The 18,322-nt window shown below is 42.5% G+C and overlaps 1 protein-coding gene across 7 annotated transcripts in view; it reads left to right on the forward strand.

Annotated features, from left to right (window-relative positions):
* The window catches only part of MTMR2 (myotubularin related protein 2), a 63,982-nt gene that overhangs the window by 24,184 nt on the left and 21,476 nt on the right, over positions 1-18,322 (forward strand). For 6 of the 7 annotated variants that reach the window (XM_074816212.1, XM_074816214.1, XM_074816218.1 and 3 more), the window contains exons 3-5: positions 12,937-13,012; positions 16,235-16,329; positions 16,507-16,617. In XM_074816212.1, the coding sequence (XP_074672313.1) occupies positions 12,937-13,012; positions 16,235-16,329; positions 16,507-16,617 (282 nt within the window). Of the gene's footprint in view, positions 1-12,936; positions 13,013-15,067; positions 15,118-16,234; positions 16,330-16,506; positions 16,618-18,322 lie in introns of those variants that run through there. The other variant, XM_074816217.1, reaches the window with a different exon arrangement.

The following is an 18,322-nucleotide window of genomic DNA, read 5'->3' on the forward strand; positions in this document are numbered from 1 at the left end:
ACTTCAGAGGACAAAAAGAAGTCCCACATTGTTCCTGGAAAAATGTAAGAGAATAAGCCCTGAAGTGGGAACTAATGCATTTTGTGGTAACTCTGGTATGGGAGACAAGTGCCCAGGCTACATTGTGTTCTCACAGGAAGGTGTTGCATCAGTTAGCTTCAAGAGGCTGAAAATAAGCTTTCAAGATTTTGAAGTGGATCTGCCAATTATTGGATTATGCTCTTGATGTGTATTTAAATTTTCCCTGCTAGAATGAATTGCTACGTGGATCCATCATCACTCCTACCTCTACTCAGTCTCTACCTCTGCATGCGCATTGACTCAAATTCAGGAATTAAATTTCTGTGACGACGGAAAAACACTTTGTGATAACTACAATTAGCACTCTCTTTTTCTGTGGGGAATTTTTAGAAGAATAGTAGGCGTCCATCAGGAGGAGGGAACCAAGGGAAGGACCCACATCATTTCTTGCAGTCTGGGCCTGCAGTTTTCTTTTGGAGTGCAATTAACACTCTGTGTGTGTGCGCACATGTGTGTAATGAGGTAAATGAGACAACCACTGGGGATTCCTACTGAATGCATGTGCAGTATTTTTCCTAAATCTTTCTCCAATGTATTTAATAATAACCTGTATGAAGGTTTTATTTTTAATGTATATTTAGCATTTCAATATCTGGAACTAAGATTAAATTGCCTTTCCACTACAATTTATAGAATTTTCACTTCATAAACTAACTCTAAATAACTTCTGGCTGCTTCAGTTAGTTTCATAGGGGAAAAAAAACAAACGCCAACAGAAAAACAACAAAGCACTTTTAGGTTCTCCCCTCCACCCCCTTCCTGATCTCAAATCTGAAGCTGTTTAGACTTGATTTAGGGAATGCATTTTTTTGAGGGAATTTTTAGCAAATACACTGCCATAAGTTTTAACATAAGTTATAGATCAGGCAAGAACAGAATTGAATAGAAGTAGTTGGAAGTGAAAATGAACTGGAAATTCATAGATGCTTTGTAATTTGGGATGAGATTTTAAAAACGTCTTACAGCCAACATTACCAGAGGGATTGAGGTACATAAATATCTCTTACAGATCTGGGAACTTGGTGGTTATTAGGTGAGAGTCTTGCTACTAAGTCCTATAGGTGATATTTTCTCCTGCACCTATGGGCAGACATGTCTCTGCATTTTATACTACTTCTCTTAAGTCTTCTTGCTAATGCTATAGCTTTTATCAGTAGGGACTTTCATTTTGAGTTAGCTGTTGACTTATAGGATAATGCCTGAAGTGTTCAAAGCTTTGGAGTAGCTCTCATGAAAGGGTTGGATCCTTTCCATCTGCAGTTAGGAAGCAGTGGATACGGCCAGTGGAGCCTGCTGCCACTTCCCTCAAGAACAGTACCTTTGCTTGAAAATTTGTTAAGGTACATTGTGCTTGGTCTTGGATTGTATACAGTGAAAGCCTGAGCCAGAGGATAGAAACTAATACGTTGGCTTTCTTATCTTGCTTCTTCCTTCTAGTCCATTCTGTGGACAGAGGAAACCAGTACAGCAGACCCATATGTCACCTGCTTAGTTGTGCAGCCTTCAAAAAAAGTGGTTCAAATCTGTGTTCTTGGCATTGCTGTTTGTGACCACTAAACCATTCTCCCCTTTGAGGGCAACAGTAAGATCCACAATTCCTGATGTTCCCCTGAGAATGTTGTACAAGCATGTGTCCCATTCTCCATAATGATTTTCTCCTTTAATATATGAGGAATCAGTAGATTTGCAGTGGGTTTATGTAAGATGCAAGAACATTATCGTAGCATGCCCAGGACTCAAAGGTTAGAAATGGAAAGAAACAGAGTTGCTTGTGTAAACTTAATTTGTTATTCATTGTGTATATGGTTGGAGACTGTGGACAAGCCCATGTGGTTTCTTTTGTAAGATATATAACTGATGCATGACAAAAGGTATATGAAGGAGTCTCCCCTTCCAAGACAGTAAATGGATGCCGTTGCTGTCTCCTTAGGTTTCCTGGATGAAATCTGTTTGAGCAAGTCTGCATTTAGGCTAGCCAACCATGATTCCTTTGTAGTTGATGGAAAGAAATAGGTCATTTATGATGTGATTTATCTTGGCTTTAAGGAAATGCCCATGCTAGGTGAGAACATCATGTAGCTGAGCTAGAGAAGTCCTTGCTACAGGATGTTGTGTAACGTTATTTGAGGGGCAGCAACTGATTTCTCAGCGGGGATCCCAACTTCAGCTGTGCTCCAATAAAGGTGCAGTTTTGTCTCATTTGAAAACCTACTGTGTTTCTCCTCTGACTATGGAGAGAGTTCAGGGTAATTTCTCTAGATGTAGACCTCTAAAATTGAGGTAAATGTTGTCCCTCAGGTGATGTTGGGAAGGATTAACTGAAATGCCAGTCACTGACTTTGCCACCTTTATGTTACTTTATTCTAGCTTTAGCGCAAAGTGGCTTAGACTAGTTTTGTGTAGAACATGTATATTGTTAGCAGAAAAGCATATTGAAGAAAGATGTGATTTCCCCCCCCCCACTGCCCCTTTGCTGTAAATCACTAAAACTAGCCTCAGTGAGCTTTTCCATTGCTATCTCCCTGCCAACGCAGGAAGTGTGTCAGGCTTCACTTATGTGTAACACATGTTCAACAAGAGCTGGGTTTAGAGAGCGGCATAACTTTTAAACCTTAAGCGCTCATTTAAGCAATGTTTTTTAGTTTTGCTTTTAAGGGACTTTTCAGTTAGTGAATGATGCTAGCTTAGAAGCACTAAATCATGGAAAAAAACCTCTGCCTAAGCGCCTCCAGCATTGCTGAAGACTCTCTGCCTGCCAGTCGGCTCCATCCCTCACTTAATGGTATATGGGGATAAGTATTCCTGTTTTGGACTGGCCTTTAACTCTGCTTGGGACTGCCTGTAAGAAGAGCAGTTCATAGAAAATGCAAAGGTGTCTTCTGTGGTGCGAGCTTTCCTTCCCCGTGCACTGGACTGTGACTGCTATTAAATTACAGACCATATTGCACAAGCCACCAGATGGTGAAGATAATCGACCTGTGGTCACAAAAGACTTGGCTGGCTGTGAACTGGTGATACAGCAGTGAGATTAAATAAACAGTTCATCTTTTTACTGTCACTTTGTGAAGACTTGACCATATGTGTTTCTCTGTGTCATCACTTTGGGCTCAGTTATATTCTCACGTGGAGGTGCACCTCACATTTTTGTGGGTGTACAGAAGGTAGAAGCTGTGCAGGCAGAAGTAGTCCTTACCTGATTTGCATGTAGTATTTCCACAGGTCTCACTGCACACAGGGATGAAATCAGGGCCAAGTCCAAGAACAGGCGATGCTTCACATTACCAAAGATATCAAGTAGAGGGACTTAAAGAGCGGCAGAGGAGAAGTAGGAAAATCATATGGAGAAAAATATTTTAACTATCTCGAAATTCTGATTTTGGCTGTACAAGTTGCGTGTGTTTGTCTGTGGGAAACGGGCTTACTTTCTTCTTTGGAGCATTAAGCTGTCAATGAGCAAAGGCACAAAGGGCTGGTTCTGGAGAATGAATGATGCTCTTGTCCATAAGGGTGGTCATTCCAGGACAGCCCTGTGAATGACTGGAATTTAGCCCCTGCTGTTGCCATGTTTTTCGAGGACTTCAGTTTCCATGACTGTAAATGCTGTATATTTCATGAGAATTACAATCTTTCTTTTTAAACTGTCCTAAGAGATGGAAAAGCTTGGTCCCCTCCCTGCACCTCTCCCCAGTAAGTCCTTTTCTGCACCTCCCCCTTTCAAGGAAACAAAAACACAGAGTAGCCAGCCTCTGGGTTGCAAAATATTGATTTCATGCAAATTAGATGGGGGGAAAAGCCAGATGCAGTCAGTTTTCTGTCTCCTTTACGTGGAAATAATACTCCCTAAGTGCTTCTCTAGTTAGAAGAGAGAAAAGACAGCAAGTGTTGCTAATATTTCTTGTATAGAGGTACCTGAATGTTTGAATATGAAGTAATGCACAGTGAAAGAAATCTCTGGAAGCGTTTATGATTGCCATCTATTAGGCATGGAAAACTAAGGAAAATAAGCAAATGGCCTTCATATGTTCCTCAAAAATATTTTCAGCTCTTCCTAATCGACTGCCGTATTTCTCCTAGCTACAAAGTGCAAGAATGCTCATTTTGCTGAGTAAAACTGGGTAAGAGGTGACTTTTTTCTCCTTTTTTTTCCCACCTGTAGTTATAGTTTTGTAGACTGAAGCACAAATCAGGCAGGAATAAACAAGCACGGTATTTAAAAGGAGCATGAGGATTTGTGACTGCATGCAGTACCTGCCAAGATTTGATTTTCTGTAGATGTTTTTGTACTGAATGAAACATCTTCATTCACCTCTGTATGTTGTTTACTCATTGTAAATATATAATTACTTGTGTCTTGAATCCTTATCTTATGTATCACTAAACTCCAAAGTGAAATTCTTGGTAACAGAGACAGTTTTTTGCGACTTATTTTGATCAGAAGAATTTATAACTCTATTTGGTCAGAGTGTTTTTCTGTTACTGAGACTGATGATATGAGCTTCACTTAACTAGTTTAATGCTTTCTTGAAAATTTTAATCTGTTTTCCCATATAAGTTGTTTGCTAAACAAAATTCAGTAAAAGTAAAGAAAGGATAGAGTCAGGCTAATGTGCTGTCCAAAGTTTTTGAGCAGACAGTGGAGAACAGACCTGTTGTCATTTGAGACATATGTGGAACCCTTGGCACTGAAGAAGGTTCTGTATTAAAAAATGTTGGACTTGTTTGAATAGATAATATCTGCAACCTTCTGTGCCAGGGAGCGTTGCTGTGTTGAGTCAATGACGACTTTCTGTCGGAGCGTAATGAGAGAATTGTCTTGAGGCACCAAGCCATACAAACTTGAAGAGACAAGCCAGCCATGGTTGAACAAGTGGCCTTCAACAATGAGTTCTTTTGAGCTTCTAAGTCTTGCCTTGTACTTGTGCAGCAAGGGCCCAGGAGATTCACCAGCCCAGAGAGGCTGTTCTTTGTCACTGGACGCTCAGGTCTGAGTGGAGAAGGACATCGTGGAAAAAATAAAGCGGAAAACCCCAGGGAAACACCGCATGGTGGCTACTTCCTCGTGCAGAGGAGTCCCTTTATATTACCTTGGCAATTGCATTTTTTTTTTAAATACACTAATCTTCAGCTTATTTTTAAAGATTTTCAAGACAGTGGTAAGTAAGCAAGTGATTTCTCAAGCCTATTTATACTTTCTCAAAATATATATGGTAGGTAGAGATCATCACAGTTTGTTTTTTTAGTTATGACAGGAAAGCATAGTTGAAAGGCAGTTACAATGTACATTGTATGTGATTATTTTCTTGAGAGCAGTGTAATAGATGGCCTGTTCTCAGAACATTTTATTGATAACTTAAATGCTTCTTGTGTTGTTTTTTAACCAAGCTAGAAAGCCTGCTTTGGCTGAGTACTCTCTTAGGAGCTGAATGGGCTTCATGTGGTCTTTGGACAGTATATTTGATTCTCTGTGTACTATTCTGAAATGATCCATGGGCCCATGGTGTTTTGTCTTTTCCCCTTTGAACTTCTAATATCCCAAAAGAATAAGACACAAAGTATTTCCCTGCAATTAATATCTTGCTGGTCTGAATGTCTCTAACAGTTTTTCAACCCATCTGGTCATAATCCTCAGAAGAGTCCCCATGCCTCAGTCATGCAGAGATACTGCTGTTCTTTCCCATAGTCATTCTGCTGTGGTATTCTTAATGATTCAAAAATAATCAACAAAGTCCATTTACTTGCTCAGTTTATGTTTTATTGCATTTTCAGTAGGATCCATAGTACATAAATCTTCTCAAAGTACACGTGAAATAGCCATAGATGGCAGCTGAAAATCTCCTCAAAGTAGTACAGTGTTTGTAGTCTACAGGAGGATTTGTCAAGTAAGCATGGCTACTGTTTTGTGGTCCTTCTAACTGAGCATTGAGAAGACAGAAACATCTTAGTAGCAAAATGCTAGAAAAAGCGGTGCCCTTTTTTCTGTTGTGAGAAATGTTTCATTTAGAGAAGAAACCAACGCACCTATGAAAAATTATCCTAAACAAGCATGCAGGTCTTGATTCTGCACATATCAGCTGGGCAGAATTAGACCTCCGTGGCTTTTTTTTCTAAGGTGAATGGAAAGAACTTCTCTATCTGTTTTGTTTCAGAGATTGTTACACCATCATTGCAGTAATGATAAATCTTGATACACCTACCATAGTGGCACTGTCCTCTATGGTGACAGCCATGAAAGAGGAGAGGGATGGAGAGGGAGAGCAGTTCAGGGGAAGGAATAGGTGAACATGGTATGAGACCACCAAAAGGCGTTTGAAAGGAGGAAAACATTGGTTACGTAAGTGCGTATGTTTTGCTCTTGGTTTACAAAGAAAATAAATTTTTTAAAAAATCAAGTATGTAAAAATAATCCTATGGCTGAGCCTTTGCAGAAAGGCTGAGTTCCCTCATGTGGTTCTCTGAGACAGCAGAAAGTAGCCGGCTCTGACCCAAAAGCTGTGTCTGGTAACTCGTCTAATAAGACCTATCCTACAAGCTTTGGAGTCATGCCTGTTTTAATGAAGTTCATGCAATTTTTGGATCTGGCCTGGCTCATCTCCTGCTGCCTCTCTGCACAGAGTAAGTTTGGAACTCTCTGCAAAATACAGGTTGTGACTACTCAGTTGTACTGAGATGTCCAGGAGATTGGGCATTGCTGCACTGGCCACAGTGAAGCACCAGAGATGGGATTCACCCCAACAGATCTGCACTGGAGTTATTTATCCTAGTTCTCAGCCTTTGGTGGGAAGCAAAGCACTCATCCTGAAGGTGAATTGCCTAGGTCTCCTGCTTTCCACTGACAGTACAGAGTGCCTAGGGTGACTAGCTCAGCTGTGGATCTCCAGTTTTAGATGAAATGGATATTCCTGCAGTTTACTGACTACCCTGCCTGCAGACTGGCAAGAGTGCTGATTCAGGAGGGCATTTAATCATGTGCCAGTCCTTGAGGGAAAGACATTTAAAAAAAAGAAGGTGGGGGAGGAAAGTTTAGATATGTTAACTACAAGCAGAATATTCCCAGGTAGTCCGTTAAAATGTGAAGTATCAGACAAATACTTTCCTGTAGGCGATAAAACCTTTCACTTGGCTGTTGAGTTTCAAATCCATATTTCACCTATAATTTGAAAAGCTACGCATTCTTAAAATCTACTAATTCTGTGTGCATATTCTTGCGCATGCACATGTACAAACACACACATATTCTTGTCCCTGCAGTGTATATCCTGCCTGTTGCTGCTGACCAGTGCATGCTCCAAGGTAGATATGCCAAACCCGTGAGTTCAGGGGCTGCAGATGCAAAGGGATTTTGTGTGTGTGTGTGTATGATGTTTGTCTATAGAGACGGGTTATATATGTTTATGTCAAGGGACCAGTTAAGAGACCGGCTTCCTGCTGTAGGAAACTAGGAAACACCAAACAGGACCGTATGTAGCTGGAACAAAAGCAGCTCCGAGCCTAGAGAGCTTGTCTTTTCAATAGATGAGGCAGATGTGGTTTTGGGAAAAGGAATAATGTGGAAGCAAGGTGGTCACGGTGTCAGGTCGGACATATCGCACCAGCGCTGTGGCTTTATGCATAACAAATCTGTTCAAAATGTGCAAAATGGTTTGTAGTGTGTAGGAGGTTACCAAGGAGAGATTAACTCAGAGGGGAAAAAAAACCCTCAGAAAGGGTACATTTTAATTCTGTCTAAACCAGAAAAGATTATTTTTGTTCATTCAGGATAGAAGAATCTATGCGGACTTGGGAAAACTTACACAGCAATTTGTAACACAAACCTGTAGTCTCCCCTTAAGTTGCATGAAGCTAAAAAACCCTGACCTTTCTCTGTGGGTTTCAGGACTTAAATATTCAGGGTGAAGTAGAAGAGAATAACTGGAAAATAACTAGGAGGGACCACAGGTGCTCTCTTCATGCATCTTTGTTATCTGGAGGCTTGTGCTGCAGATGTCGGTGTCCAGGGACAAAGTTACTGTCCCTAGTCTGTCCTGGCTGCTCTCCCTCCCTCGCCCTGGGTTTACACGCATTCACTGGTGTAGTCACAACCTAAGCCAGTCCTGGGAAAATGATCCAGGTTATGGAAAAACAGCCATTAAAAAACCCATTAAGTGAACCCAGGCATCTTGATTGAACTAGAACAGGGGCAATTACAGCACTGGTAGATTGGGTAGGAGGAGGCAATCCTGGCTCGGCCTCAGCCAGTGCAGGACGTGTGTTGTCATCCTGGCTGTGTGGCTCCACTGGTAGGCAAACGCCTCACAGACAATACAGGAGGAAATTATATCAGTTGTTTTGTTCACAGGCAAAAGCAAACCCTGAATATAGAGTTTCATGCACCCTCAGGCCCTTCTGGAGCAGTGTTCAGCAATGCGCACACCTCTGAGACCCCGTACTTAGGGTGCACTGTAACTCTGTACCACCCTGAGTTGGCTGTAGCTGCTTGGGATGAGCTACGTGCATGAGTGGCGCGGGGATGTCAATTGGGAGAGGGATTTTTGGAGCAGCATGCTGGCTGCTGTTAGGAGGCAGTGTAAACACGTGCTTGAAGCAGCTTGGCAGAACTGCAGTACCCTGAATCGCAGTGTGAAGAGGTAAGGGAAAAGGCAAGGAGCAGTCTTACCTCTTTAGCAGGATCTAAACCTCTTTCTCTGACCCCATACATGCAAGCAAAGGAGGTGATTGTTTTGTTGCTGAGATCTGGAGGTTGTGTCAACCATACAGCATCAGGGTTTCCTTGCCTTGGGTGCTATAGGTGGGAGGGCATGAGAGAGCTCTGCACCTTCAGCCATGGGTAAGTGGGCTGGAGCTAACACAAGGTTGGATCCTGGAGTAAGAGAAGCAGTTGTTAAATGTAGCAAGTGTGGGTTTGTTCCTCCAAGTCACTGCTTGAGCAGGGAACAAAGGTAGGTGGCAGCATGAAGTCCTCACACCCTCTGAGCTGAGGCAGGACTTGTGTTTAGGTGCTAAGGTACTCCCATGCTCAGCATCCCAGAGAGCTGCTTTATCTAGAGAGAGAGCTGCTGATGGGTGGAATGGGTAGATGGTGTTACTCAGTAAAAGAAGACAGAAATAATGGTTATTCTGGTGTGTAACTAAACTCAATTCCCTCAGAGATTCAGTTACCAAGCAGAACATTTTTGTGCAGAAAAGATAACGAAGACCTTTTTGGCTTTAGAAGCATGGCAAAGTAGTCTACTGATTTTTGGTGGTTGTATTTGTTTCTTACGTAAAACATCTTAGTGATGGTTGTGACAGATACAGCCAATGTGTGACTCTATATCAACATGGTCCTATTTCTAAGTAACGCTGATTCTGCCCACCTCTGGCTGCAACCTTCATTGCAGATCTCTAACCACTCTCTGTTTTGAACTTGAGGCACACAGAGGTGGAACATGTCAGTTATAGATGTATATGGTACCTGCCTCAATAGCGTTAATGCATCAGTAGCCACCTGTCACTCTCCTGCAGCCGGGCTGCCGCAGTCATGTCCCTGACTCCCCTACTTTCTTCCTTGCCTCACTGGAGCTCTTAATCTCATTTTGCAAGATCTGCAGAGGGCTAAATATGGGCCCAGGAGTGTTATTTTTAGAGTCTTGAAAATAGGCTAATGTACAAAAAAAGATTTTTCTCACAGTTTAATGAATCATATTTTGATTTTGGAAAGGGAGGGTGGCAGTAAGATGGAAGGGCTTTTCATGTCATCTCCTTAGTCATATAAGCAGCAGAAGGTCCATCTGTGGTGCTAGTGTCCTCCCAGAGTTCCATGTGCAATGCCCCATCCCATTCTTCCCCCTTGATCTGTTTCCAAAACTCCTTTTTCCTTATCCACCGACTTTTCCTCCCTCCTGCCAGCCTCTGTCCTTTAGCGCTGCCCCAGATGTCTTCTCCTATGCCTCCTGCCTTGCATTGTCAGCTGCATACAGATTGTATTTCCCTGAATCAATTTTAAGGAGCCATTGATAGAGGTGGATTTCAGGAAAATGCCTACTGTTCATTTCTTGGTTTCTGCCAGGATGGGTTTCAAGTGTTCATGTTCCAACCAGGAGGCTCATTCAGGGTTTTAGAGCTGGGCAGATGCTGCAAAGATCAGCACACCAGAGAAGTGTTTGTCCTGGGCTTTGTGACCATGTCTGTCTCAGCCTCTTGGGAAGGATGGCTCTTATCCAGGGGGGATGTGCTTGCGCCGACTTTGAAACTATGATGGAGGCAGTCGGTGCTGTGTTACCTGAGGTAGGTCATGTGGCTGAGGTCAGTTGAGGGATGGTGAAAATGAGTTTAGTCCTCAACTCTGTACCAAAAGAAAAAGGAAGGGGGAGAGTAGGGGCGAGGGAAGGGGCAGAAACTGTTGACCTTGAAGTGCTGTGCTTCCAGTAGTCTATCTGTCTGCTGCCCTGTGTTGAAGTGAGCACAGGTTTGGATCGCTAACCCTTTCCTCTGACCCTGGGGACTCCACATTTCAGAGTGCAAGTGAGCAGATGGATTTTATTAGTCTTAGCCAGTTTTTAAGCTGAAAGAGCTTTCAACCTTGTCTTTACACAGTGGTGTTGACATGGAGGTCTTTGCCTTCCATACTGCTTGCCTCTTCCCTCCTCTCCCCCACCTGCAGAACAGTGTTTAAAAGCCACCTGAGCACTGCCCACCTAGTTATCACAGCAACTGTTTGTCATACCAAATGCTTTCTGTGTATCTTACCTCATAGTTGTTTTGGCTTAAGACAGAACCCCATCCCCCAAGTGTTTACCACTGGATGTGCTCTTGCTGACATCTGCAGGAGAGCAGCGAGTCCAGCTGTTGACTGAAGTGATCCTAGCAGCAGCTGCTGCCCATTTGGGGTACGGATCTTCTCAAAGAAGTTGTGATTGTGTCCTGAACAGAGTGTATTTTTACTAATGTCCTTCCAAGATAAAAGGCTGCAAAGATGACCACCACTTATGGACTAATGAGCCAGAAGCCTCTGTCTCATTTGGCATAATCCAGATGTTATCCTGATAATTTCAAGGCTGTTACTCAAGCACAAAAATTGACACACAGGAGTTGAGAGCAGGTCCACATCACAGGCTTTTGTCAGGGAGGCCGTCAGTCAGGGCTTTGATGGGATCTGTGATCTTTGGCCAACACAGCTGTGCTGACAAGAAGTCCTCGGCGTAGACTTCTGCTAGTTATGCCAGCAAAACCTTGTTTTTACTGGTATTGCTGACATGAGGGAGGAGAAGCTTTCCTGCAAGTTGCTGCCAGTGTGAGCTCTGTCAATGGTGACCTCCCTTTACCCATCCTGTAGACCCCAGTCCGGCTGCTCTGGCAGCCTCCCTGGTAAGAGCTGGCCTAAGTGGGTACAGTTGTGAGGTTCCTGTTAGGAAGCCAGGACTGTACTTGCCTTTATTATTACTTTTTTTTTTAGAGTCTTTTGAATGCATTTTATAAAATGTACATCTTGTTCTCGAGAAGGCTTTGATCTTGTTAATCTTTTCATCTATACATCAGTCTGTTGTGTGAAAATGCTGGAACGTGCTCTTATTGTGGCATGGGGTTTCTTTGGGTTTGGTTTTCATTTTTTTGCATAGTTTAGAGAATTCTTCTTCCCCGAGGCTCTCCCTCTGTCTTGATCCTACATGAAAGTTGACCACAGATGTGTCAGGTTCTAGAGTGCCACTTTAGGCCATGTCTTTGAATTTTCTTTGCAGGGATTTCCTGATATCAAATTAAAACAATTATTTCTCTTTCCTCACATTAAGATAAAGAAAGCATTTTAGGTGAGTCTGCACATTCAGCTGTGAGCAGACATGAGCTCTCTCTGCCTATCTCCACCAGGTGGGATGCACATCAACTTGAAACCCAAAGTCTTGTGGTTGCTACAGCATGAGTCTCTGTGTTGTCAGGTTGAGCAAACGGTGTGCTGCTGGGGTTGTGATCATTTGGCCAGTTCGAGGCATGGGCAATATGATTAAATCCATCTGTGTTTGGCCACACAGACTTAGCCCTTAGTCTTGGTCACTTACATGTGATCTTCTCCCCTAGTTCTTACCATAGGTTTAGACCTCATGTTATGCTTTCATAGTTACAGCTGTGCTTTCCTAAAATGTCCATCTGCTTGTGATAGTGGCTGTTCTTGTGAAAACCTCTGTGTAAATGCAATCATATCTGTGAAAAGTAATGCCCTGTGGTATAACTTTAACCCAAGGGAAAGTGGAGGAGGGGTCATATGGCAGCCAAAAAAAAAAAAAAATCCACACTGTTCTGCCTGTACATGCCTATCAAAACATAACCTTTGTAACAGGTCACTGCTGCTGAGCCAAATCAGGATTTTTGCAGTTGTTGGACCCTCGTTGAAGACAGTGGTGTGACAAGGTGTTCCTTTTAACTTTTCTCAGTGTAAACTAGAAATTGCTTGACTTAATAGTTGATAGCATCATGGTAACAGTTGATCACTTCATCTGGGAAAGGAACTGATGCCTTTGGTTCTGCATGTAAGTGTTAGGGAGTTTGTCTTGTGATGATGGGCTGTGGAGGAGAAGGTTGATGCATGAAAGGCAGCCACTTGGGAAGTGTGCTGCCAAAGCACAGGGCCTGCTTTGCACAGCTTCTCCATTACAGACAATGCTTGCTTTAAACACTTCTGCATGGCCCAGTAGTATGCTCAAGGACTGCACTGAGGTGTCTCACATACTTTGTGTTGACCTTTCAGGGGCTGAGACATTAGGCAGTACCTCAAGATTTTTGAATATTTGTTGTCTTTGATATAGTTGACCCGTTGCAGGTAAGTGTAAACCTCTTAGTTTATGAAAATGTAATGAATTTCTTTTTCTACCTCTATCTTTTGCCTAGGTCCTGAGGGAGACTAATAAATTGGCCGAAATGGAAGAGCCGCCTTTGCTACCAGGAGAAACCATTAAAGACATGGGTACGTGAAGAGGAAATTCCTTATTGTTTGCTGACCAAATAAAATATCCATAGAGCAAAATATCTTGGCGGTCATTGACCAACAACAGCAAATTGCTGATGGTTTGAGAACCATGATCAGGTTGTCTCATTAATCAAGTTTTTGCGCATCAGATGAGCCAAGGTAATGATATGTCTCCTCTTAGCATGTAGCAAATACAAGGCAATTCAATGTATTTTAGTGTGAGTGATGAGGTAGGTTGCAGAGCTTTGCATTTGCTGCCTCCTGAGAGGACGTGGCTCGACTGTTTCAAGTTGTGCTTGCCATAGGGTAACTTCTTAGGTTGACACAGCACGATTGTGTGTCGCATCTTTGTCACAGACTGCAGGAGAGGATACAGTGCTGCTGCAGGAAACTTGCTGTGATACAAGGATGGAGCTGGTTTTTTTTTCATCAAGACATTCGGACATGCATCAGGTTTGCTGATGCACTCCAGTCTGAAAGTCTGAGTAAGCCTCTTGATTAGTTTTCTGTGAAAGATTTTGCATTCGCTAGTTTAACATATTGCCTTGTTCTTAAAGTATTATATATGGAAGAGTGCAACTTCTGTCCTAAGAATAAAAAAAACCCACAAAAAAATAAATCTGAAAATACCTCACAAATAAAACCCACCCCCCCAAAACCCCCCAAAACCAAGCAAAAAACCCCACCTCAATGCTCTTTTCTCTACTCCTTTCCTAAGGACTCTGAACTTGTACTCCAACCACGCACTGCAGACTGACTTCTAACTCACTCCACAGGCACAGTTAGCTCTGACAGCGAGACTGTGTTTTGAACGGTTCCTGGGGAATGGTTTAAGAGATCAGAGTTACCAATGTTTTATCAGTTGGCAAAGGATGTGAGGAGCCATGTAAGTCTGTAAGACTGGGTGGCTTTTGGAGTAGGCCAGACAGCAGCTGCCTGGTCCAGCAAGAAGTTAAAGGTAGCAAAAAGGAAATCTTTATTATTCATCAGCAATAATTATTTCCTGTTAAAAGTGTCAAGAAAGGCAAATGTAATTCTCTTTGTATTTTACAGGAAAGGAGGAGAAATTATTTCAGCCAACCCAATAATCTAGGGTAAGATTGGCCCTATAAAAGACCAGAATTCTATAGGCAGGGGAATTAGTAAATCCTGGTTTCCAGTATCTTTCTCCCATATGGGTTCTCTTATATCTACCAAAGACTGAGCTTATTAGACTTTCCCTTGGTAGTAGCACTAGTACAGCCTACAGCCTCTCTATTATACCTGGCATCTGTTCTCACAAACAGTGAAGCATTTTAATGCATGGAGATCCCTATTTATCAGATAAAGACTGCTGAAATCATACAACCATGGTAGGGTTAGGTCAGACAAGCCATGTGTATAGGTACATGTGTACATGTGCAGTGTAATTAAGTAAATTGTTTCCTTAGGAAACCAAGCTAATAAAATGCAAATGTGAAAGGTGATGTGGCTTACAAGCTGGCAAGGCCACTGTTTGTGCCTGGGATTCCTTACCTGGAAAACATTTTTCTAGTGCCTTCCCTCTTTACCCAGAAATCTTGTTCCTTTTCAGATGTAAATGCACACTTCTCTTATTTTTTTTTAAACATTTTGAAATTACATTTTGAATAATGGGAACTCTAGTGGAAAAATCAGACAGGCTGCCCTCACCCTTATTATGCTTCATAAGTCTGCTTTCAAACCTCTGTCAAACTAGTCTTTGAAAAAGAAGTGATTAATAATTGGCCAATAATGAAACACTTGGTTTAATTAGAACTGGCTAGAAGCATTTTCTGTTTAATTGTCCTTCAAACAAATGCATGTAAATTTAAATAAATAAATAAATAATGGAATTGCTAGCATGTGTGTATATATATATTTTTTTAATTTTTAACCAAAAGTTTTGTGCTACGTATTTTGCTCTGAATTAGTCACTCCTGATATTTAAGGATCCTTCTCTATATCCAGATATCGAGAGTCAGTGAAGACTATGCAGAAGTAGAGCTGACGTGAGGATGATTTAGTTATATGAGTTGCCAGTGCCCTGGAGTAAGGCAATCTCTCTTCCTCCCTCCCTCCACACTAAATCTCGTGGGATAAAGGTAGAAGAAATTCAGATCCCCATCTTGACACCCCAGTAACCTTATGCCTCATGTGTGTGGTGACTGTCACCTGGATGGGAGACAAGCTGACTTCACACAGCCCTTGCAAAATGGATCCTGTAGGGTTTGAAGGCTTAAGGTTATTAAGGTGGTCCAGGGAGTTCATGGATCTGGCAGCTCTGGTCAGTGGGTCTGCTGAAAGGATCTCTGTGTGTTTGAGGGGTGTCATTACTTGGCGGTGATAGCGTAAACTATTGCCACGGCACAGCCAGCCAACTGCTTCAGTGGCAGAAGATGTGATGGGTCACTGCTGGGCGATGGCGGGGGAAGGGAATGACTTAAATGTTGGCGTTTTTAATTGATGTAAAACAGAAGGGCAGTTAGGGGAGGTGTTTGCTGTGGAAAACCAGCAGTAACTCTTACCTTTTGCTAGAACAAGTGAGAAATGTTTGGGGTCTTTTAAGAAGGGGACTGTTTTGAGTCACCATCACTCAGGCTCAAAAATAATTGAGTTATTGCAGAGTAACTTGATCGCTGACTTCAGACTTAAAATCATGAGCAGTTGGGTGCTATACAGATTTGTGGCTGCTGGAAATTGCTGTACCTCTGCTGGCTTTTAGCATGAGGGCCTTCATCCAGGGCTGACTCTGTGTGCAAGGGTGTGCAGAAGGACCCAAGCATCCTAAAAGCCACATGTAGGAGAACTGCCTTTTCCTGTCCTTGGTGTCACAAACCAGCTTGCCGACGATCCTTGGTTTTTATGCAGCTTGTTGTCAGCTTCAAATGTTCTTTTTGTGCATGGTTCTCAGCTACTGGCAATGCATTGCTTAGTAAGAGTAAACAGGTTGCAGCTGAATACTGGTTTTTTTACAGGGGCGGCAGTTCTGTGCAAATGTAGGATTCTAGGTGATGGTACTTGCCTGGAGTTCAGTTTATACCCAAACTCTTACCTTCTCCACAGAACTGAAAATTGCCTGTTAGTTCTAAGCTAGAACCCCAGATTAAGCTTGTTTTCATTTCATGACCTGAAAAGTAGAGCCCCCAAATATTGTTGCTGTCATAATTTACTTCCATAAAATAACCATGAAATTAACAAATTTTTTTTTCTTTTTTTAAGCTAAGGATGTTACTTACATCTGCCCCTTCACTGGAGCAATCAGAGGAACCCTTACTGTTACCAATTATAGACTGTATTTTAAAAGCATGGAACGGGTAAGCTTTTGAAACTCTCTGCTTTCGTTGTCTATTCAATCTTTAGACCTAGGTGTTCTTTGAGAGTAATTCTGTGTGAATCATAGCTATATGTTTGGGAATATAGACGTAAGGAAGCAGGAGCTGGGGATTTTTCCCCCTCCCCTTTTTAAACTCACAAATTTCAACTGTCTACAGGACCCTCCTTTTGTCCTAGATGCATCTTTAGGTGTAATCAACAGAGTGGAGAAAATTGGAGGTGCTTCCAGTCGTGGTGAGAATTCTTACGGGCTGGAGATTGTGTGCAAGGTAAACTTCTATTTGTGTTTCACAGTAGGGGAAGGGGAACATACATTTTAAAAGGTTTTCTCTGTAGTACTGTAGGAAGTTCTGCAAAACATTTCAGTCAGTATGACTTCACACACTTCAAAAACCATCTGATTTTAAAAGTAATTTTCAGGATTCTCCAGCTACACTCATTTGAGATGAGATCCAGTCCTTTATTCAGGCTTTGTGCTAGGTAATGTCTTTTCTTCATAGTAGAAACCCACCTGCATCCCACTAATGCAGTTCTCAGGGTTGTCCACAGGCTATTCCAAGTAGGCCAGTCATTGTGGAATATGGGATGCCTTACACTCACTTGCGTTTCAAGATCAACAAAGGGGCACATTTCCCCCTAAATCGTTAGCTTATGTCCACCTGCTGCTGTGCTTTGTGGTGAGGGACTGGCAAGTAGCCTTTAGTCCTCCTTGAGGCTGTTCTTTCATTTCTTTCAAGGCAGTATATATTTCACATGTGCCTCTCGAGAGAGAAATGCAAACTTCAATAAAAATTAACAATTCACCTCCTTGTGCCTCCTTACTATAGACCCACAAAGTAGATAAAGCCACCACCTCCAGTCCTAAATCCATACCTCCGCTGTTCAGCCAGGCCATGGCCCCTCTGCTTTCCTTAGTGGCCATGTGTGGAGAGCTGGATTCTGAATCTTGTAGGTCTTGTGCTGCTTAGCTCTTGTCAAAGCCCCTTCAAGGCTGAAAGGATGCCACTTGCTGGATAAGAGCAGATGGAGGAGTGAAAAGGAGTCCCAAACTGATCTGGTCACCACTGTGATTTTGAGGCACCAGGAAGCTAAACAGACTCGCAGGCTGTGGGTGTGCTGAGTCAAGAGCAATTGATATAATCTATACCAAATCATCCAGCTGCTCCCTTGTCCTGTTGCAGTCATGATCCTCCCTGGCTAGCGTAGGGGTGCTTGTGCTGGCAAGCTAATTTGTTCCCTATTTTGATCTGGATTCCTAGTCCTCAGCCATTTTGCCTATATGTAGATTTGCACACGTGGTCAAGTTTGGAGTGAACTCCATTGTTTCCCTGGGTGGGAGACCCAGGCGCAGACTATGTGATGGGTATTCTGGCCCTACACAGCATATATATATATATATATATATATATATATATATATATATATATATGCGCCAGCCTGCTTGGCCCAGGATATGCAGAGCAGTTTAGTGCAATAACAGAGTAGAAGCAATACAGCTTATGCATCCTGAAATGTTCTCTGTCTGACACCAATTACCTAATCTCAGTTCTGTGAGAAAGCTAAGTCTTTAGCCATTTATCTCATTCTCTGACTTGCTGTACCATCTTCATATGCCTGAACTTGATAGCTCATTTCCTGCTGGTGGCTTTTAAACTGTTTACTACAAGTGTTTGAGTTGTAGGCCTGGCTGGAAAATCTTAGCATCTTAGAGATGCTTTATTTAGTTCCCGAATTTTATTTTGTAGATAAGTACGGAAAGGGTGTCCTGGGTTACCACTCTTTGTGGAAACTGCGCAGCTGTGCAAAGTGGAGGAGTTCTCAGTTTCAGGACATCCTCTTGAGTGCTCTGAGAGATGGAAGCTTTAAAGGGAGATGACATTGGTTGCTTTGCACCAAACTGGCTGGACTTTAGCTCCCTATGCACAGTAGTAGGTACTTTGTGAGGCAATCCCTTCCAGCTGTCTTCTGGCCCAG

Source organism: Strix aluco, chromosome 2 (assembly GCF_031877795.1).
Source record: "Strix aluco isolate bStrAlu1 chromosome 2, bStrAlu1.hap1, whole genome shotgun sequence".
Classification (NCBI taxonomy): Eukaryota; Metazoa; Chordata; class Aves; order Strigiformes; family Strigidae; genus Strix; species Strix aluco.